This window comes from Vombatus ursinus, unplaced genomic scaffold (assembly GCF_900497805.2).
Source record: "Vombatus ursinus unplaced genomic scaffold, bare-nosed wombat genome assembly UNPS02014813.1, whole genome shotgun sequence".
Lineage (NCBI taxonomy): Eukaryota > Metazoa > Chordata > Mammalia > Diprotodontia > Vombatidae > Vombatus > Vombatus ursinus.
In genome coordinates this window covers 9,207,421-9,230,542 of record NW_020954591.1, presented here as the reverse complement: position 1 = coordinate 9,230,542, position 23,122 = coordinate 9,207,421, and the positions used below count along the sequence as shown (strand labels likewise).

At 38.6% G+C, this 23,122-nt stretch overlaps 1 protein-coding gene across 1 annotated transcript in view; it reads left to right on the top strand.

The window, feature by feature from the left end:
- Window positions 1-10,261, top strand: part of TEX26 (testis expressed 26) — a 31,749-nt gene extending 21,488 nt beyond the window's left edge. The window contains exons 6-8 of the mRNA XM_027877600.1: window positions 2,607-2,783; window positions 7,114-7,275; window positions 10,200-10,261. Coding sequence (XP_027733401.1) covers window positions 2,607-2,783; window positions 7,114-7,275; window positions 10,200-10,261 — 401 coding nt within the window. The remainder of the gene's footprint in view (window positions 1-2,606; window positions 2,784-7,113; window positions 7,276-10,199) is intronic.
- The last annotated feature ends 12,861 nt before the right edge of the window (window positions 10,262-23,122 follow it).

Sequence of the window (23,122 nt, the reverse complement as noted above, 5' to 3'; positions counted from 1 at the left end):
CAGTATAGAGCCTGGGTGCCCCCTTCTAGACATGCTAGGCCTTTAGAAAAGCTTACTCTGCAGAATTCTTAACTAAACAAGGGATAAAGGATATCACAAAAGGCAAAACAGATAATCTTAACTATATACAATTAAAAACATATTTGTACAAATAAAATAAATGATGGAATAATTAAAAATATGTAGGGTAGGGAAAATATTTTCATCAAGTATCACTGTTAAAAATCTGTTATCAAGAATATACAGGGAAATGATACATATATAAATGTTATACAATATATAGATATATGTCCCTCTATTGAGCATATATTCCAAGGAACTAAAAGAAAAACAAAGCTCTTGTACATACCAAAATATTCACAGGCAGAGCCCTTTGTGGTAGCAAAGTAGAAACAAAGAGAATGTTCACTGATTGAGAAATGATTGGAAAAAAAAAACACATTACACAAATATAATGGAATAATACTGTGGAATAAGAAATAGCAAAGAGAAGGAATTCAGAGAATCATGAGAAGATTTGTATGAATTCATGGAGAGCAAAATAAGCAGAGCAAAGAGACTAATACACACAATGACTACAACAATGTAAATATAAACATTGTTAAGAGGTAATCAAATAAAAGAAAATAAATAAATAAATAAAAGAATAAAATAAAAGAAAATACAAATAAAGAAATAAAAGAAAATAAATAAATAAATAGAAATAAATAAAAGAAAAAACAAATCTTGGAGAGGAGATAATAAAACATTCTGACTCTCTCATGCTGGATAGGTGGAGGATTACTTGGACAAACAATATATTTATGTAATGTATGTATGTATACACATATACAAACATTATATATAAGTGATATATGTACAGAATTATACATGATATATAATTATTTGATATATGTGTATATATAAACACATACATATTATGTAAATATGTTTCTGCTAAATTGCTTTTCTTTATCACAAGAGAGTTTGATCTAGAAGGGATACTGGAAATAAACTATGATGTATAGGCAAAAGACATAAATAAAATATATTTCTTAGAAACCGATGAGCTACCCCAAGTTTAAGGTACTTTCTAGGTCCACATACACTCAACAACACCATAGCTAATGAGCCCCCACTGATATGTTTACTTTTAGTAGTCAACCACAAGAAGTGATTAGTTCAAAGCAAAGGTATTTAATAAAATGGAATAATAAATAGCAGTAGAACATTCCTCTCATGTATTCCCACAAATACGGACGTTGGCAAGAAGGGCAAGCGTGTAGGGATCATGCATGAGGACACAACCACAGGAGAGGTGTGGCATTCGCAGATAAAGAAGAACATGAAGTAACTATGTGTGGTTTATACAGAGGTGTGGAATGTCTTCTGATATTGTCATTATACTGCTCAGGATTTTGCTCGGAGAAGCAGCTGAGCCTGGCAGAATTTGACAGCTACCAAAGTCTTAGCTCTATGGCTTAAGTTCATTGGGAACACAAGCCAACTAGGCAGCTAATTTCACCCTAATGACATTTAATTTTTCTTTTGAACTTATTTCCTTCTGCTCATAGAATCAAAGCTCCTGTCTTAAACCTCTATCTGATCTAGGGATAGGAAGCCACTTTTAACTTTAATTTCTAATTGTCAATAAGCCTTTCCCTTCAACTCATTTTTATGAGACCGAATTCCAAATGTCAGTAAATATTCATTAAACACCTATGTGCCAGACATCCTGCTAAATGCTTAGGGATACAAAGAAATAGAAAGGCCACAAATGGCTTTGTGGATCTGAGGAATTATGTGCCCCTCCCAAATTTCTAGATCTCTCATGCAAAAGAAAGGGGAAAGGGAAGACCAGAACAAAAAAGGCTAAGGGGAAGTTGGCTATGAAACCATCACCTTCAAATCTTTTGTTCTAAAATATTGCCTTTCACATGTAAATATGTATAGCAACAAACTTCCCTGGTTTTGATGTCACTGTATAAAAATTTTCCTCAAGGAGAGAAAACTCTCTAGTTTTTGAGCAATAGCACACATTGCAGTATAACTGGCCAGGCTGAAGACTGCAATTTGGAATTATATAGTAGAACAAAAGAACTAACTGACACATATGAAAATAAGTCCATTATCTTGGCCTGATTAGTACTATGTTCCTAACCAATCAAGCCAATCAGCCTCAGACTCCATGTTTCCAATAAAGGAGCAGATTGCTTCTTCTTGTTTGGTCATTTCAGTCATGTCCAACTTGTTGTGATCCTATTTGGGGTTTTCTTGGCAAAGTTACTACAGTGGTTTACCATTTCCTTCTCCAGCTCATTTTGTAGAGGAGGAAACTGAGGCAAACAGGGTTAAGTGACTTGCTACTTAAGTAGCAAGTGTATGTGGTCAGATTTGAACTCAGGTCTTCCTGACTCTAGGCCTGGCACTCTATCCATTGTGCCACCTAGCTGCTCCAGATAAATTCTTGGTTATATAGTATTTGTAAATCAGAGATGTCACCTCCATCTCTAAATATGGGGAGCATATTTCAGTGCAGGAAATAGTGAAAGGCAGAGAAAATGGGCTTAAAATGTTAATTCCACTAAGTTAATTAGACATAATTGGTTACTTTCCATTCTTTCTAGTAATAAAACTGAAACAAACTATACAAGTGCCTCTTGATTGGAAAAAATTACTTCCTCGGCGTCTAGAAACTGAGTTTAGGCGTAATTTCCAAGTCCCAGTGAAGATACCTGAATTACGAGACTTGACTTTCAGATATGGTTGTAATGCATCATTACCAATTGCTGCTTATGGACCTGGTAAGGATAAATTTGGTCTTTAAAATAGTGTTGAAGGCTTATCTTCCCAGCTCTAAAAGAACTTTCCCTCAAGAACCACTGACAGGCATCACCATTAAAGCTACATTTGGGGGTGGGGAATCAGTTGTCTCTGTGTTACACATCTTGATTGTGTATCTATTTTTGTATACCCCTATCAAGCATTTAAAAACTTATTCACTTGGGAGCCTTTATATAGGAAGAGGCAGGAAGTACAAAAACCAGAAGGATACAGTGTTAAGTATCACTTCTTCAAGTCAATATGACCACTTTGCAATTAAAAAAAGGTATATTTGGGGCAGCTAAGTGGCGCAGTGGATAGAGCACTGGACCTGACGTCAGGAGGACCTGAGTTCAAATCTGGCCTCAGACCAAACACTTGACACTTAACTAGCTGTGTGACTCTAGGCAAGTCACTTAACCCCAATTGCCTAAAAAAAAAAAAAAAAAAAAAGGTATATTTCACTGCTTGAACACTACTGAGGTACTATGAGCAACCTTAATCTGTGGAATTAGGCTTTAATTCTAAATGCAGTGGATCCCTGTTCTATTTCATGCATAAGTCTCATGTCATCAAATACTACCACAGGATATGATATGTGTTGTGGAAAAGAAAAGGGTTGCTCTAATAGGAAAAAACAACAACAGGAACATCTTTTATCCCAACTTCTCCCATTCTTTTGGGCTCTATGATAGCTTTTCATAAGGTAAATGTTCAGACTGATGACATTTAAGCTCCAGATTCTGTTCTCATCAGATATATTCTTTCATTTTATTTTTAGGTCATAAATTCAGATAGCTTTCATATATTGGATGTCTTTGATAATTTATGGTAGAATCCAGGATTTTGAATAATGATATTCTGGAAATGCCTGGATAATCTAAAGGACATGTGTTCACATTGAACATTGATGCAATAATTGTTTATGTGGAAGAAGGAGAAGGAGAAGAAGAAGGAGGAGGAGAAAGAGGAGGAGGAGGAGGAGGAAGAGAAGAAGAAGAAGAAGAAGAAGAAGAAGAAAGAAGAAGAAGGGCGCACACACTATTCATATTCTTGTTCTTTTTGACATCACACTCCCCTCAATTGACTTTAAGAGGGAGCTTTAGCAACTCAAATACTAAATACTTAGCCATCTTCCCATTCCAATGAAAGACAGAGAGAAAACCTCGCATCAATCTGGGAAAGAGGCCAATTTGGCTTGGGCATGGGTTGAGACTCCCAGAATCACAGAATTTGAGGACCTCTGCAGCTCTCTAGCTGAAACCATACACAAAAGTATTCCCCATTATAACATAACTGCCAAAATTAATCCACCTTCTGCTTATAGGCTTCTAAGGAGGAGGAACCACCTACCATCTTTCAAGGCAGCCCATTCCACTCACTCCACTAATTGTTCTAATTGTTAGGAAGTTTTTCCTGTCATCAAGCCTAAGCTAGTCTCTGCAGCTTCCAACTATTGACTCTGGTTTGATCTCTGGGACCAAACAGATGGAGCCTAATCCCTCTCCTACGTATAACAATCCAACAAATACTTGAAGATAGCTGGCATGTCCTCCTTGAATCTTCTCTAGATTAAATATTCTTAATTCTTCAACCAATCCTAGTGTGACATGGACTCAAGGTTCTTCACTAATCCTGCTAGCTCTCTCTGGACACCCTCTGGCTTATCAATGCCTCCCATAAATTGAGGTGCTCAGAACTGAATACAATACTCTAGGTGTGAGGTCTGATGAGGGCATAGTGGGAAGTTTAAAGATCATTTTTGATAAAGGAAAGTGAAGCAAAACAAAAATTGGACAGCTCTCCCTTCCCTCTCTGTTGTCTATTAATGTCCTTATCATCCTCATTTCTTCTTTAAAGCCTCCCTTTTTCTCTCAGAATATTAAAAAAAATGCCTTTATTATTGATTCTACCATCTCTGCTAGCTATCATTCCAAATCTGCTCTGCCTCTTGTGGCTAAGTTCTTTGAGAAGACCTACAATACTTCCTCTCTCTTTTCTCAGCTCTTTTCATTCTGGCTTCTGACTTCATATTACAACAAAACTGTTCTTTCCAAAGTTACAAACGATCTTTTAATTGCCAAAGCCAGTGACCTTTTCTCAATCCACATCCCTCTTGATCTCTTTCATCAAAGCCAATGCTGCTTTTTCTCAATTCTCATCCCTTTTGATCTCTTTTTAGCTTTTGACACTGTCATGCTAATATTCTCTTCTTTCTATGGTTTCAGGATAATACTCCATCCTCGTTCTCCTACCTATCTGACCTCTCCAACATAGTCTTCTTTGCTATAGCTTTTTCCAGTCGATGGCCATTAAGGTTCTATTATTTCATTTTTAGCTCCCATGGATTCAATTATCATCTCTATGCTGACAATCCTCAAATCTACTTATCCAATCCTCACTTTTTTGCTGACTGCAGTCTCATATCCTGAATTTAGCTTCTTTGTCTATAGTTGTTTGCATGTTGTACATCCCCCATTAGATTGTGAGCTCCTTGAGGGCAGGGGTCTGTCTTTTGCCTTTTTAAAAAATCTCTAACACTTAGCACAGTGCCTGGCAAATAGTAAGCACTTAATAAATGCTTATTGACTTTTGTCCTTAATCTTATTTACAACCTCAGAACTTTATCACTCCTTAAATTTCATGTAGGACCATGCCATACATTTAAAATTCATCTTTTATTACCTGGCCTTGTTTCCATCTTCTGCACATCCATTTAAAAATTAAATTAGTTGGTGAGTTCCCTATGTGTCCACATCATTCTTTTCAGACAAATCCCATTTGTCCTCCAGTTTGGAACTTTTAACTTTTGTACCTTAAGTATTTCATTCTTGAACATTTCCCATACTTCATGGACTGACTTCCCCTGTATAACTAGTAGTTCATTAAATCCTACCCTTCCTTTCTCAAAACTCTTTAAAATGTGCTTTCTTATAATAGAGGGTACATGTCAGACTATTCCTGGACTTCTCTTTTACAAACTCTAGAAGGGGATGGTCACTTTCCCATGAATTTCTGTCATTACCATCCTAGCAACCACTTTCTGTTAATGAGAATCAGACCCAGAATAGAATTTCCCTTTTTTTGTTCCTCTGCCTTTCAAAGGATGAAATTGTTATTAACGTAATTCAAGAAATTATTAGTTGCTTTATTTTTGGTAAAGTCATTAGTCAGATGTCTGGATAAATGAGGCACCTTATCACTACTCTATTATGACCCTGTTCCAGGATTATTATTTGTTTCCCAAACTCCTCATCTATTTCTTATTTCTGTCTAGAATGGTCTATTAAATAATCTGGTTGAAGGAGATTGTTTTCATCCTTCAAATTTTTCCTTAATTTCTCTTCTCCAAATTCAACCTCTGGTCTTCTTCACTAGAGAAAACCACTCCAAATGACCTACACAATTTCATTATTCTTCTTAGTCAAGGAAAGTCATTCTTTCTATAACTTTCTCTGCATGGAAGCCAGAAGCAGTACCAGACAAATCTTTGCAGTTGCTTTGTTTGAAGTGAATCCCCAGATCTTTGGACACAACCATATTCTAATAGAAGAACCAAAGCACCTTCCCAAACCAAGCTACTTATAAAGAGTACTTATAGACCTTATTTCATTTGGTCCTCATAGCAGCAGGATGAGGTATTTTTAGCCTCATTTTACAGAGGAAGAAACTGAGATACGGAAAAATAAAATGCTCAAGGTCATAAACGTACTAAAACAGTGGAGCTGAAAACCATATTCACGTCTGACTCCAAGCTGTGCTTCTGAGGTTCTATGACTGCCATGGTCTGCCAACTATCAGCCTTCAGGACTCAATTTGATTCAATGAGCTGTCTTAAGTGCCAGACACTGTGTTAGGAAATAAGGGTACAAAGACAAAAATGAAGCAGGCTTTCTTTTTTTATTTAAAATTTTTTTCTGAAAATTTTCATAATTGATTTTTTTTCCAATTACATGTAGAAACAATCAGTCTCTACTTTCAAGAAGTTTACAATCTGCTATACTCATACAATTTCCCAAGTCCCGATTGTAGAAACTCAAACCTGGATTTCTCTTACATAGTCTCCCATCATTGCTCCAGTAATAAACCTGCTAATCTTGTGACTCTATACCTCCCTCCAGATTTTCCTGGCTTGGTTATTTAAAGAGGTTTCATTTAAAATGGTAACTTAGTTCCTCACATCACTGAGGATGCAGATTCAGCCCATCATGGGGATCCATGGCTTCCAGTGTAATGTCAAGAGATAGTGATGATTATTTGCTTACCCATAGGCTTTCTTCCCCTTGACTTTTTTCTCCTTTGTCTTCCCAGTTCCTTCTGTTCTGCTTAGTCACATTTGGAATCAAGAACATTCAAAGAAACAGAGTACATATGAAAGACATTATGGAAAGGAGTATTTAGATTTTGTAATGATTTTGAATTCTCTCAGTGAAACTGAAATCAAGAAATACCTTGAGAAAGTTCCAGAGAATGGTAAGGTGATAGACATACTGAGATACAATTTGGTCCCTTGGTAGAACAAAACCCATTGGGTCTTCATCAAATAGGAACTGTCCCACTTTATGGTCTTTCCCCATCACCCTACCTTGCTATGCTTAATTCTCTGAATTGATATTTCCCTTGAAAGAGGCCCTAATCATAATGTTTCTGTATAGGAAATGAGCTACATGGTCATTTTTCTTTTTTTCTTCTGTCCTTCTTTTGGCTGTTAGTTAGTGCCCTTAAGATGGCTACGTCAACCAATCAGGGATTTATTATGTCCCTAGCACTATGTTAGGCATTGAGTATACAAGGCAAAAAACATACAATGTTAGAATGCCAAGTCTGGAGTCCGGAAGACTCATTTTCCTTTAAATCCAACCTCAGACACCAGCTGGGTCACCTTGGGCAAGTCACTTCACCTTATTTGCCTTAGTTTCTTTATCTGTAAAATGAGCTAGAGAAAGAAATGGCAAACCACTCCAGTATCTCTGCCAAGAAAACCCCAGATGGGGTCATGAAGAGTTGGACATGACTGAAATGATTGAACACCACCACTAGGATCCCTGAAGTTCATAGTCTTTTCTAAAACTATTTCCATCCTTCAAATAGAAAAAAATCAGCTCTTATTCCTCTAGCTCTCTCCTCTTACTCACATACCTCTAGCTCTCTTCTCTGGAGTTACATCTCAGGAATTCCTTTTTTTGGGGCAAAAGTAGGAGTTGTATACTCCCTGAAGGCTGAGATGAAGCTCAAGATGAGGGAAGAGGGAGGGCAAGGAAGGGGATAGGAGAGAGGGAGGAAGGAGATGGAAAGTGCATAGCAGAAAGACTTTGATCAACACAAAAGAATGGGTTTAAGGCAAGGGCTTCAGACCAATGGAGAAAGAGCTGGAATAATGTCCTACCTTGTTCTCCTTTCCCCCTTCACCGTGTTCTTCCTCCTCCCCAAGCTTAGACTAAGGACACATGTAAGAAGCAGATGTGCTACCTTACTTAAAGTCAGGAAGGGGCCAGATCCAGTTGTCTGGGCACTTGGACAGTTGATAGCTCTCAGCCAGGGTTTGACAACTTCATAAGCAAGCTATCGACCTAATAGTTAGCTTCACTGGATCCAGCTGGTTTGCTTTAAATCCTTCACCTTGTCAATTTCCTTCAGCTTTATTTTAGAGCTAGAAAGCCATTTCCTAAAATGTTTAAAAACTAGATCTCTAAGTCCATTGGGGTGGGGACAGAGAAGAGGGAGTCTGCAAGAGGGTCAGAGTCGCCACCAATGCAAAATGCAATAGACTTTTATTATCTGAGTGTTTTAATCTAATCCAGAGGAAGGCTTGAGACTTAAGGGGACATCCAAGGCTGGGAACACAAGAAGAAAAAAGGCAGGGGACATCAAGGAAAGGCTATAAGCAGAGTGGTCATCAGGAGATGAAAGAGGTTCAGCTACTGTCCGTGGATGTGGGCTGTCAGGTTCAGCTATCTGTTGTCATCCCCTAATCATTGAGGGAGGGGGACTGGGAGCCTATTTTTTCCAACAAATGGGGGATGCCAACCTCTTACCCTGGAAGCTGGAGCCAATATTTCTGACACCAGGGTTATAAACTGAGTTCCCTCAGATACCATGTGTACTTTCCCCCCATACTAGGTCCACATACTACGTCCACAGGCTGATCTCTCATGCTAGGGCCAATCCATGTACTAAGACAGCAGAGGGCTGCTCATTTTTGGGAGCAATCCCTTAAAAAGGGAACCCAGCAGTTTTGCAGGGTGTGGGGGAGGATCTCATTTAGGCACATCTGATTGGTTCCCATCTCTGATGTCTCAGGCAGTCAGATGCCATTTAGCAGATGGAAGTTTCCAGGCATAAAAGATTCTAGAAAAAGGGAAGAGAGGGGGTGGTATTTGGAGCAGGGACAATTTGTAAGAAAGGTCAGTGAAGTTTTTTCCTTATCTACCAAGGAGATGATAAAACATGCTAAATAATCAAATTTTACTATTCACACGTAACTTTATAAGGCAGCTAGGTAGGCACAGCGGGTGTGAGTGTTAGACTTGGAGTTGAGAAGGCCAGATTTCAGATTCGGCCTCAGGCACCTGCTAGTTGTATAATCTTGGGCTTAACTGCTTAACCAGCTCAAACTTAGTTTCCTGTAAAATGATAATAATAATAATTTGTTATTGTAAATATTATCATTATTTACAATAATACAAATAGTTAGTAATAGCCCCTAATTTATTATTGTAAATATTCTCGTTATAATAATATAAATATTTAATAGCCCCTATTTAACAAGGTTATTTTGAGGATCAAATATGTATAGTACGCTGCAACCTTAGAGTGCTATTTAAATGCTGGATATTGTTACTATTTTTATTAGGGGCTCCTTTCTATGAATGTGGTTCATTGTCAGTGGCATCTATTTTTAATCAATTGTGGTTGATATTTGAATTAAATCAGCAACTTTTTCTAAGTTAGTCACATTAATTGAAATATAGTAATGATTTTATAATGAAATAAATAATGATATGTGTATTTTTCCTTACTTGTGTCTTATTTTTCAAGGAGAGGAAAATAATTCATTAAATTAGCCAGTTTGGCCAGAAAAATAACTCTTTTCCCCTGCAAAATATTAGTGACAATAGCCTAAGATATTTGCCACTGTTATCCATATGGCCTAAGCTGATTTTCCAAATACTAAGTTGACTCTTGCCAATCATTAAATAATTATGTCCTCTTACGTACATAGGGATCCTGTCCTCTTAAGGCACATTGTTCTCTACCTGTAAGATTACTGTGTAAGTCTTACATTCCTTAACATATTCAACTTTGTTAAAACAATGGTATACATTACTTGCTTCTATTCTAGACTCTTATTTTAGCATTCTAAAAAATTAAACAAAACTTTTCCCCCTTATTTCCAGAAAGAAAAATTCTTCAGAGCTTCATTAATGAAAATTACAATAGTGGCAACAAGCATAAATAAGTAAGTTTAGCCCAGGTCTGTGGACATCAAACTGATGCTTAAGGAGCAGATTCGTACTTCTGTCAATATTGGAAAATAATAAGATGGTTGTTAATGTGAATGTGTTGTCTTAAAGTTCTTGTGTTAGTCATAATAAGTTCCTCATGTGTCACTCACCTCCTCAAAAACCTTCTGGGGCTCCCTATTGCCTTTAGAATAGAATACACACTTTTCAACTTTGTATTTCACCTTTCTGTCCTCCTTTCACTTTGCTCCTCTTCGTGTCTTCTGTATGCCAATCAAACCAGACGATTAGATGTTCCCAGAATCTGACATAACATTTCCACGTCTGTGTGTTTGTGCAGGCCTCCCCCTGCCTGGAGTGTACTTTCTCCTCGGCCCGGCCTTTTACAACTCATCCCTTCTATCAGGGTTCATCTCAGGTGCTACCTACTGCGGGAAGTCTTTCTTGAACCCTGCCCCCCACCCCCAGCTGAAAGTCTCCTCTCTTTCCTTAAATTATCTTGGAGTACTTTGTCTATCTCTCTCCTTTGTCCCTACCATCCCTCCCCACTTTGTATTATACTTATCTATGTTCAGGTCATATTCCTTTTCCCCACAATTGAAATGTAAGGTTTTTGTATCTCCAGCACCCAACACAGTGCCTTGCACATAGTAGGGGTTTAATAAATGCTTGTCTAATGCAATAATGAATTTAACAGTTCATCATTTTAAAGTCACTTAGAAAAACTAAAAATATAATCTTAATTTGGTTTTTCCTTTAGCAAAATTATAGACTGATTACCTCATCCTACTAGCCTTTTTAAAGGGAGACAATTCTTATTTGATGCAAACTTCGGTGTAAGAGAAGAAAGTGATTATTTCCTACATACATGTACATACCAGGTAACCTGAAAAGAGCCTCAAAAATGGTGGTTAGACCTACAAAGCCTCATTAGAAGCATGTTATTTTGCAGAACTTTCTGTGTTAAATACCAGAAATGAGCACTAATGAGTGTGACAAGGAGATGTGTTGCTTCAGAAAGCACTTAGGCAGGAGATTCTGTATAAAGTACCAGAAAACTTGCAAGCTAAAGACATTGAGGTGCATTTCAAAATTGTGCCTCTCAGTAGTTCATTTCCATTTGGAGGTATGGCAGTACAAAAGGCCATTGCTATCATATGCAGGTCCAGTCACAGCTTTAACAGAGATTACCATATAGCTTTCCTGGTTTTAATAGCTCCAAAGTCATGGAGGGTATCATCAAAATGAACACATACTGGGTAATATCAAAGAATCACAATTTGAGAATAGGAAGGCATCTCATTGGTCAACTAGTCCAGCCTTTGATACCCAAAAGAAACGCCGCCCCCCACTATAACAACCTAACAAGCAATCATCTAGCCCTCTGATTGAAGACCAATGGGTTGAGGAACCTAACACCTCCCCAGGCAGCTCATACCATTTCTGCACAGCTCTAATTATTGGGAGAAGGGTCAGCTAAGTGATGCAGTAGCTAGAGTGCCAGGCCTGGAGTCAGAAAGACCTGAGTTCAAATATGGCCTCAGACACTTACTCATTGTGTGACCCTGGGCAAGTCACTGCTTGCCTCAATTTCCTCTTCTGTAAAATGAGCTGGAGAAGGAAATGGCAAACCACTCCAGTATCTTTGCCAAGAAAACCCCAAATGGGGTCAGGAAGAATCAGACACAACTAAAACAACTGAACAACAATAAAGCTGATGATTCTCAAATCTACTTATTTAGCTCTAATCTCTCCATTGACCTTCAGTCTCCCATCTCCACTTGCTTATTAGGCAGCTCAAATTGGATGTCCTACGGATATTTTAAACTCAACATGTCCAGAATTGAGCTCATCATCTTTCCCTCCTCAAACCCACTCCTCTTCTAAACTTCCCAATTATTTTTGAGAGCACCCAGTGTCACAACCTATATGTCACCCTTAATTTTTCAGTCTCTCTCAATCCTCATATCTAATTAGTTACCAGGTCCTGTCAATCCTACCTTCACATTTCTCATGTATACCCCTTTCTCTTCTCTGATACTGTAACCACTCTGATGTAGGTCCCTCATGCCTGAACTATTGAAGTATAACCTTCTGGTTCACCTCCCTTCCTTGTCAAATCTCTCCCCACTCCAGTAGAGACTATCAAATGGATCTTTCTAAAATTCAGGTCTGACCATATCACTCCCTTATTCAATAAACTCTAGTGGCTCACTATTATCTCCAACATCAGATAGAAGGTGTCCCAATTACTGCAGTTTTAAGCTTTGATAGCTCTCTTTGGCTTTTAAGGTCCTCCATAACTTTGCCCTTTCCTATCTTTTCCCTCTGGGATTATTTCCAATTTACTCCTTGTTTGTACATAGTTGTTTACATGATGTTTCCCCCATTAGGTTGTAAGCTCCTTGAGGGCAAGGATTGTTTTTGCCTTTCTTTGTATTCTCAGTGCTTGGTGCAGTGCCTGGAACATAGAAGGAGCTTAATAAATGCTTTTTGACTTGACTTGACTTTCTTACTCTTTTTTTTTCTTATTTAGGGGTCGGGAAATCTATGTGGCCTCATGTCCCTGAATAGCCACTAGACTTAGGAGAGTTTATCATTTGTGCTTCTCTTTTCAGAAATAATTGTGAGCCTAATATCTTTAGGATTATTGTTAAATATTTTTATCCTATGTTACATGAGTAATTTTTGATAGATTTATACGTATAACTCTGATGTAAGACTTCTCCTACAGTATATTTACTGATAAAAGAAACGAGTTTATTAAGCACCTATTTATGTTCCAGGCACTGTGCTTAAGCACTTTGAAAACATTATCTCATTTAATCCTCACCTCAACCCTGGGAGGTAAGTGCTATCATCTCTATTTTTTGTAGTTGAGGAAGCTGAGGCAAACAGAGTTTAAGTGACTTGCCCAGGGTCACACAGCTAGTAAGTGTCTGAGACAAGATTTGAACTCAGGTCTTTCCGACGGCAGACTCAGCACCCTTTCCACTGAGCCACGTAGAGGCCCTTCATAATGAGCCCTATTAAATAGCTCTCTTTGTTTAGCAAATTTGTGTAGTGATTTTGTGCGTCCTGAAAGAAGCCCAATGTTCCTGTCTCCTGATAGATTTGGAGGGGTGCAACAAATTCCATGGCTGTAAAGAGTTGGCTCTTCTGCCTTTTCCAGCAGGCTGCGTGAAAATGAAACATTGCTGCAGTAAGCAACTCTTATTCTCTGGCAGAATCAGCAGTGATGATAGGCAAGGTAGGCTGCCACCCACTTACAACACAGAATCCTGGGATAAAGAGGCTTCAGACAATCCAACTCTCATTTTATAGATGAAGGAATGGGGAGGCCTCATGAAATGAAGTGACTTCTCTAAAGTCTCACAGAATCTCAGAGTTCAAAGTGACCTCATCAACCATCTGGTCCAACCTATACACCAAAAAGGGACTCTCATGTTAAAATACCAAAACAAGTTATGATTCATTCTCTGCTTGAGATCTCTAATTGGGAGGAAATTTATTCTGACATCAGACCTAGATCTGCGTCTTGGAAACACCCTCCCAATGACCCTGATTCTGCCCTACTGGGGAAATGCAGAATAAATTTTCTTGGGCCATCTTTTCCATATGACAGCCCTTCAAATGTTTGAAGACAGCTATCATCCCACAGGCAGCTAGATGGCTCAGTGGATAGAAGGCTGGACCTGGAATCAGGAAGATCTGACTTCATAGTACCCTGGTCAAGTCACTTAACCTCTGATTGCCTTAATCCACTGGAGAATGAAATGGCAAACCACTTCAGTACCTTAGCCAAGAAAATTCCATGGTTAATATGGTTCATAGGGTCATAAAGAGTTAGACACAACTGAACAACAACAAATCATCCCACCCTCCCCCTGCATCCTCATATCTCCTCTAGGTTAAATATCCTGTCTTTCTTCAACCAATCTTGTATGGCATGGACTTGAGGCCACTTCGCTTTCTCTATGTACTTTCTAGATTATCAATACCCTTCCTAAACGGAAAACTCACCTATCAAAACCCAGGGTCCCAATATATCATTTTGTACTGTTGATTTATATTAACATAATATTAATTACGTAATTAATATATCTATAAATTATAAATATTATAATTTATATAATATATAATTTCTAATATATAATTATAATAATATAATTTATATAAATTATAATATAAATATAAAATGAATTATTAAATCACAAATTAATATAATAATAATATAATTTATATAATTTATATTAAGCTTGCACTAAACTAAACTGTATTAAACTTCCACTAAACTCCACTAAGATCTTTTTTCAGATAAACTTCTGGCTAACTACATTTTTCCCCAACTGGTACTTGTGAAGGTGATGTCTTGAAGCCAAACATCAGACCTTCCTTTTATCCTTATTAAATTCCATCTGACTTTTATTCAGCCTGATATTCTGGCTTGTCAAAATCTTTTTGGATCTGACTCTGTCATTGAGCATGTTGGTTATCTCTCCCAGCTTTGTGTCATCTGTAAATGTGACAAGTGTGTTTTCTATGCTTTTATCCAAGTCAATGATAAAAATGTTAAAATGGTGTAAGTCCAATCACAGATGCCTGGGCAACTCCACTGGAGACCTCCTTCCAAGATGACATAGAATCATTGATGACTAGTCTTTGAGTGAGGTTCTATCTTTATCTAGCTGTACTATTAGCCCACATTTCTCCATTTTTTAATAAGAATGGCATGAGATAGTTTACAAAAAGCTGTGCTAACATCTAGGTAAGTTAGAGCTATGTCACTTTTTGGGTCTACCAGTCTACTAGCCCCTTCCAAAGAGGAAATAAAGTGAGTCTGGCATGGTTCTTGCTAAAGCCTTACTGGGTCTTTGCAGTTGCTACTTCCTTTTCTAGACATTCACTAACCATTTCTTTAATAATACATTCTAGAATTTTGCCAGAAATCAAAGTCAACCTCAGTTAGCTGTGTAGTTTACAGACTCCATTCTCTTCCCTTTTTTGAAAATTGGAACATGTGCCCCTCTCCTGAGGTATTTCTCCCAGTTTCTACATCTTTGAAATATCACTTGCAGTGAATCAGCAGTTACATCTTCCAGGTCCTTTGGTACCTGAGGATGTAGTTCATCTGGGCTAGGTGACTTGAATTCATCAGTTAGGTATTCTCTTAGTAGCTCTTTGTTTATATTGAATATCAATTTCCTATCTGTCATTTTTGTTCTATTCCTCCAGTCCAAAGGTCTTTCATTATTCTTGACAGAGAAGACAGCAACAAACAGGTAGTTAGTAGAACTGGTCCAGCTTCCAAATACAGAGCTTTTTTTTTACTGGACCAGATACAGTGGGTGGGGCAGCTAGGTGGTGCAAGTGTATAGAGTGCTGAGTCTGCAGTCAGAAAGACCTGAGTTCAAACCCAGCCTGAGATACTTGCCAGCTGTATGACCCTAGGCAAGTCTCTTAACCTTGTTTGCCTCAGTTTCCTCACCTGCAAAAATGATCGGGAGAAGGAAATGGCAAAGCATTCTGGTATCTCTGCCAAGAAAACCCCAAATAGGGTCATCAAAAGTCGGACACGACTGAATCGACTGAAGAACAACATACAGTGGGTACAACACATGCAAGGAATATGGCAAAAGGTACTTTTGAAAAGTATTTTCAATGTCAGAAAATTGCTCCTCTCTGTGACATGCATGTATTTCTTTTGTGATAAGTCATCATATATGAATAATGAAACTCCATCATAATACAACCTTCTAAGCCACAGCACAATGAAGAAAAATAGACTATTTAAATTTCCTTATATTGAATACTTCCCAATAAAAATGGCCAGATGCAAAAAACTGTAAGTTATACATACATATATATATATATATGAGTTATACTTTGTTGCTGTGTATTTTATATGGAAAGAAAAAAGCTAACAGTTCCATTCAGCAGAATATAGTGTGCATAAGTGACATATTTGGTCAGGAATGCAGTGTATTATCTTTATTAGAGGAATTATATATATGTAATGTACATATGTACAAGTAATGTTGCTCCGCATTTTCCTCCTTCATCTTCAAACTCAAACCAACCGAGGATGCCAAATAATTAGGGGGAACAGCACCTTTTAAAACATCAAGTCCATCACTGATTTAATACCACTAATTGTCCTCCATCATTACTGGCAGAAATATGGGGTCACAGGAAATAAATCTTAAATGCTCATTACTGGCTATCAAAGGATGAATGCTATTCTTGACCGAAAAATCCCATGGAAGTGAAGTGGGGTTAAGTGCTAAATCAAGATGGGCTGTTTTCACACAAAATCTTTGCATTCTGGATAATTTATAAGGTAAGTAAGTAGAGAGAAATCATTTCCTTTTCTCTCCCTTCATATAATGAGATAGTCCTGTTGGGTATATAACATGGCATCCAAATAAATGTCCATTGTCAGAGTTTTCTCTGGGGGAATGGGTAGTGAGGGAAGGGAGAAGATGGTGTAAGAGGTATTCATTGATTATTACAGTACTGGCAGAAATAGTTAATCACAGATGACCCTAAAAAAAAGTCCATGTATATTACATAGACTTCAAGAATGAATCATCTTCAGGAAGGACTAACACATCCAGCTATGATTGGCTTAATTAATAGCCAGCCACCTATGAGTAGTTCTGGGTTGAATCCCAAGGTAAAGATGCTCTCTTCAAAGCAAACCAAGGTGATGTCTATTGCTGTGTGGACTATATAGTTTTACAAGTGGTATTGCAATGGAAATTTAGTAAACAGGAGATAGATGATGTATTGCAAATGGGTCTTTGTTTTCTTTTCAGTGTCTTCAGCAAACAAAACTTTTTATCAAATCCCTCCAAAAATAATCTGGCTAGAAAGTTTGCATTCATTAATAAGGGATCACAAGAATTCACTGGACTTTTTTTAGTTCAAAAACCAATCTGGTAGGGTTACAGTGATAAAATTAAATCCCTTCATAGTGGGATCTTTCTATCTTGGAACTGGTAAACCATAACACTGACAGATGATTTCGAAGAACTTCCTTGGTTCTATAAACTAGAATGAACTAAATTAACTCAATAGCTTTTCTGGGCATTCTGAAATAATTTGTAAGACCAAGAAATAAAAATAGTTTTAATTTGTTCTTTGACTATACCCACGATGTTGCCCACCAACACAAGAGAGCCAAATGAGCTGGTATTATGAGACAGCTATGTGGTACAGTTGATAGAGCACTGGACCTGGAGTCAGGAAGACCTGAGTTCAAATCAAACACTTTGTGACCCTGGGCTAGTCACTTAACCTATGTTTGCCTCAATTTCCTCAACTGTAAAATGGCAATAATAATAGTACCTGGCTCCCAGAGCTGTGAGGATCAAATAAGATAATATTGTAAAGCACTTAGCACAGTGCCTGGCACATAGCAGATGCTATGTAACTGCTATATAAATTTAGTATTATGGTGTGACAGCATTACTGGTAGAAAGAAATAGAATAATATGAAATACATTCATGCTTACGAAAAGACTGAAGGGTTTGCGATCACAAATTCTTCATCAGTTGGGACTGGATGAAGATTACATTGAAATGCAAGAGGCTAAGGGTGTGAAAATACAGAAGAAATTTCAAGCAAATCAAGAAAACATGCTTCAAAATATATTTGCCAGATCTGCGCCATGTGGCCCCGGTAGTCTTAATCTCCAAGGCATCAATTGAGCCTGTTTGAATAATGCAGCTCTTGAAGTTTCAGGAACAGAATAAAACCTTTTAACGTTTTTTTCTCAAGTTTTACCAGCTTCTGGGAAATGTTAACATGCACAGATAGCTCACAGAATATGTTGGTTTTTCCAAACAAAAGCTCAGGGGTTGTTAGGCTTACCAGTAGCAGAAGTGCTAAGGTGTTAAACGATACTGTTGGCAATATCTTGGCAAATCCAAAAAGGATTTCTACGGCCTAAAATTTTCTCCACCAAAGAGATTTTTTTATTTTTGTGTGCACTGGTAAGCTGGAATAAAATTCTGAACCGTGCCAGTGAAGTTAGCTGAGCATTGCGGTCTTAGGATATCACAGTCTTGCCAACCTTAAAAATCTAAGTTAGATTGAAGACTGTGTTAGAGTATTATGTGAATCTGTAGCTGAAAGAATCTCATTTATATTAAGACAATTGCCAGAGAATTGGGCATTCCCATGACATTTCTATCAAAGAGACAATAAAGAAAATGAAGTAAAAAAAGTTTGATTTTTTTCTGCAAAATTTATTTTTATATACGGGCAAAGGAAACTTGTGATTTTTCTCTCTTCATAGTTGACATAAGTCCAGAAAGTGGTTTTGCAAGGAGCTTCATTGGATGTTGAATTCCTTTATAGTTCTACCCTCACAAATATTGAATTGACTGAATTTAAAACCACTGCCAACAGTTTAGCTATGAAATATAACCAAGATCTTGCCACTTTGAAATTCTGTAGAATTCTTCAAGCATCAGGCATAGAGTTCTCCCATGGTTCAATGCAAAGAGGATTAAATTTAAAGTCTGAGATGATGGGTACAAATGTTGACTTTGCTGCTTACTATCAATATGGCTTGGCATAATAATAGTAACAATAACTAAAATTTATAAAGCAAAGAGTTTCACAAATATGATCTCATTTTATTTTCATGATAGCCCCAGAAGGTGAGTGATGAGGGAAACTGAGGAAATTAGAAGCCAAGTTACTTACTCAGAGTCACACAGTCAGTAAGTGTCTGAAACAGGATTTAAACTCAGCTATTCTTGACTCCATGTCCATCCTCTTTCTATTCATGGTGTCGCTTAGTTCTCTGGTAATTAATTTAACTTCTCTGAGTCTCTTTTCTCATCTGTAAAATGGGTTTGGACCCAATGATATCTGAGGGCCCTTCTAGCTCTGAATCTATGATGCTATATGAAATCAGCAACTATTCTATCTTTGCCAACTAATACAGTATAGAGCTTTTGGGGTCTGCTCCAAACATAAAAATAGTTTGAGGAAAGAGGAAGAGGAAAGTTGGTGGGTAGCAGGACTTCTGTTTTCTGATGCACGGGTTCTATTTCCATCACTTGCTACATCTTCTCATGCTTAGTTTCCAGCCTTGGAGAGAAGAGGGGAGGGGAAAAAAGGCTTCCCATCTGATCATGTTCCTTCTATCATCCTGAGTATGGCTCCTGTCTGATATTCAGCATCTTTTGGTGAGAGGAGTGACACCTTCCACTCAGTAACGAACATATTCACACTTATTCATAGCGTGCACATCCCAGTGATTCTAAACTCATGTAGGTCATCATCTGAATCCCATTTCCTATCCCCCACCACTCAATTTTTTATTCCCATCCTCCTCAATACTCCCACACCAAAGCCCCAATCAAACACCACCCAGCCTTTCCATTGTGCCCTCTGGAATGTCTGTTCCATAGGCAACAAACTTTCCTTCATCCTAAATCTTTTCCTCTTCTACTCCTTCCATATTGTAGCATTCACAGAGACCTTCCCTCACCTGGATGACATAGCCTCCCTGGCCACCCTTTCCAGTACTAGCTGTACCTTTACTCATTCCTCTTGGCTTACCAGTCAAGGTAGGAGAGTTAGAATACTTCTTGTTCCTCATTGCCCCTTCCAGGTTCTCCCCCAACCTCCAACACTCAGTATACTTTCCTCCTCTGAGGTCCACACAAGCTGCATCTTCTAGCCAATTTCTTAGTAGCTACAGATATCTAGGACACTACCCCATTTCCTTCCTCAGAGTTCAGTAGCTGGCTTACAATCTCTCTCTCCTCCCCAACTCTTGCTCTCATACTAAGGGACTTTGACATACTTATTGACTTTCTCTCAAATACCCTAACCCCTCAGTTTCTCAACCTACTTACTTCCCATGACCTATTACTCCATCTCCACTTCAGTCACACACAGAATGGTCATATCCTTGATTGTGCCATCACCCATAAATGCACCACCTTAATGTTTTAGAATTCTAAAATCCCCTTATCTGACCATACTTTATTGGCTTTTCACCTCTCCCTTTCCCTTCCCATACCAAGCTCTACTCTTTGTCCACACCATGACCTCCAATCCCTCGATCCCTCAATTCTCTCCCATACTATTACCCCTGCGTTAGCCACTCGCTCCCCTTTTCCTCATCTTGACCCCTTGGTGAAACAGTTCAACCCTATACAATCCTCTTTTCTTGAGTCCCTGGCCCCCTTATCATCTCTCCAATTAAACCCTGCCAAGCCTCAGCTTTGGATCACTTCGACCATCCACTGCCTTTACTCCAATATATGTCTTGTTGAGTGAAGGTGGAGAAAATCATAAAACCATTCTGACTGGATTCACTACAAATATATGTTACACAACCTCATCTGGGCTCGATAGGCAATCCTTCTACACTTCCCTTATCAACTCACTCTTCAGCGGCTCTTCTGAACCTTTTTATTCCTCCTCAAACTTCCCATGGCTACCCTCCCCCACTCTCTCAGCTGAGAACCTTGCCTCAGATTTTACAGAAAAAAAATTGAGGCCATTTTCTGTGATTTCCCTCTTCTCCCCTAATTCTCATTTTCTAACATTCAGATACTTTTTTCCACTATCCCCTCCATTCTCCCACATGAAGAGACATTCTTACTCCCTACCAAAGTAAACCCTTCTACCTGACTCCTTCATAACATCGCTGCCTCTGTCATCCCCAATCTATCATTTATCTGCAATTTCTCCCTGACTACTGGCTCCTTCCCTATTGCCTACAAATATGTCCATGTCTCCCCCATCCTCAAAAACCCCTCACTTGATCTTCCTATTCCCAACAATCATCATCCTATATGCCCTTGAGAAGGCCCTCTACAATACGTGCCTCCACTTTCTCTCCTCTGTGTTTTTAATCCCCTACATTCCAGTTTCCAACCTTATCATGCCACCAAAACTTTTCTTTCTAAATTTACTAAATGTCAAATTGTCAAATATCCTAGTTGTTCAATCAAATGGCCTTTTCTCAATTCTCATTCTTCTTGACCTCTCTGCAGCCTTTTATGCTATTGATCACCCTGTTCTCCTTACTGCTATCTTCTCTCTAGGTTTTTGGGATAACATTCCCTCCTGGCTCTCCTCCTACCTGATTGCTCCTTCTCAGTCTCCTTTGCTAGAGCTTCATCCAGGTCATACCCACAAACATAAGTGTCCCACAGGGCTCTGACCTGAGCCTTGTTTCTCTTCTCCCTCTATATTACTTCACTTGGTGATCTCATTAGCTCCTATTGATTTAATTATGCCGATGCTGTTCTGATGATTCTCAAATCTGCCTATCCTGCCCTAACCTCTCTGCTGACTTGCAGTCTTCCATCTGAAGGTGCTTTTAGACACCTCAAACTTGATGTTCTGTAGACATCTTAAACTCAACATGTCCAAAACTGAACTCATTATCTTCCCCCCTTCCAAACTTCCCTATTACTGTTAAGGACAACATCACCCTCCCAATCCCCCAGGCTCACATAGGTGTCATCTTTGACTCTTAACTTTCCCCCAGTCCCTACCCCAATATCCCATCTGTTGCCAAGGCTTGTTGATTTCACCTTTGCAATGTCTGTCGAATACACCCCCTTTTCTCCTCTGACATTGCCACCACTCTAGTGCAGGCTTACACCTGGACTACTGTAATAGCCTGCTGGTAGGTTTACCTGCCTCTAGCCTCTCCCCACTCCAAAGTGATTTTCCTAAAGTGCAAGTTCAATCATATCACTTTCTCCAGCGTCTTCCTATCACATCTAGGGTCGTTGTTTGGCATTCAAAGCCCTTCATAACCTTTCCTATCATCTTCTACCTTGCTCCCCACCCTACATACTCTTCAACAAGTGACCTTGCAGTGGCCAATTTGCATTCCCATGAACAAAATATTCCATCTCTCCATTCCAGGCATTTCCCCTAGCTATTCCCTATTCCTAGAATGTTCTCCCTCCTTATCTCCAACTCCTGGTTACCCTGGCTTCCTTCAAGTCCCAACTAACATCTCACTTTCTACAGGAAGCCTTTCCCAACCCCTCAATTCTAGCACCTTCCCTCTATTAATTATTTCCTATTTAACCCATATATAGCTTATCCATACTTGTTTGATTGTTATCTTCCCCACTAGATTGTGAGGTCCTTGAAGGCAGGGACTATCTTTTACTTCTTTAAGGCAAAGTACAATCCCTGGTACACAGTAGGCACTTAATAAATGCTTCTTAACTGTCTTGTCATGGCAAGGGGCTTGCATAACTCAATGAAATTATGAGCTGTGCTGACAAAAGATGATCCACTGAAGAAGGAAATGGCAAACCACTGCAGTATCTTTGCCAAGAAAACCCCATGGACAGTGCTAAAATGATAAAGGAGATGACACTGGAAGATGAGCCCCTCAGGTTGGAAGGTGTGTGATATGATGCTGGGGAAGAGTGGAGGACAACTACAGTAGATCTACTATCAATGAAGCAGCTGGGCCAAAGCCGAAGGGAAGCTCAGCTGCAGACTCCTCAGAATTCCAGAGACTAGCAAGGAGAGAGAATGTTTTCTTAAATGAGTAATACGAAGAAATAGAAGAAAGCAACAGAATGAGAAAGACAAGAGATCTCTTAAAGAAAATTAGAAGTATCAAGGAAATATTTCATGCAAAAATGGGCATAGCAAAAGACAAAAATGGTTGGTTGGTTGGTTAGTTGATTGTTGTCCATGCACGAAGAAGACCAAAATGACATCACTATGTTGGGATCAAGATACCGTGTATCTGGCTGTGGCTGATCAGATGAATATGAGCTGCTACCCCAAGGTGCTTAGGAAAGTGCTTGGGAAGGTGCTACCCCAAGTCAAGCTCAAATGGTCT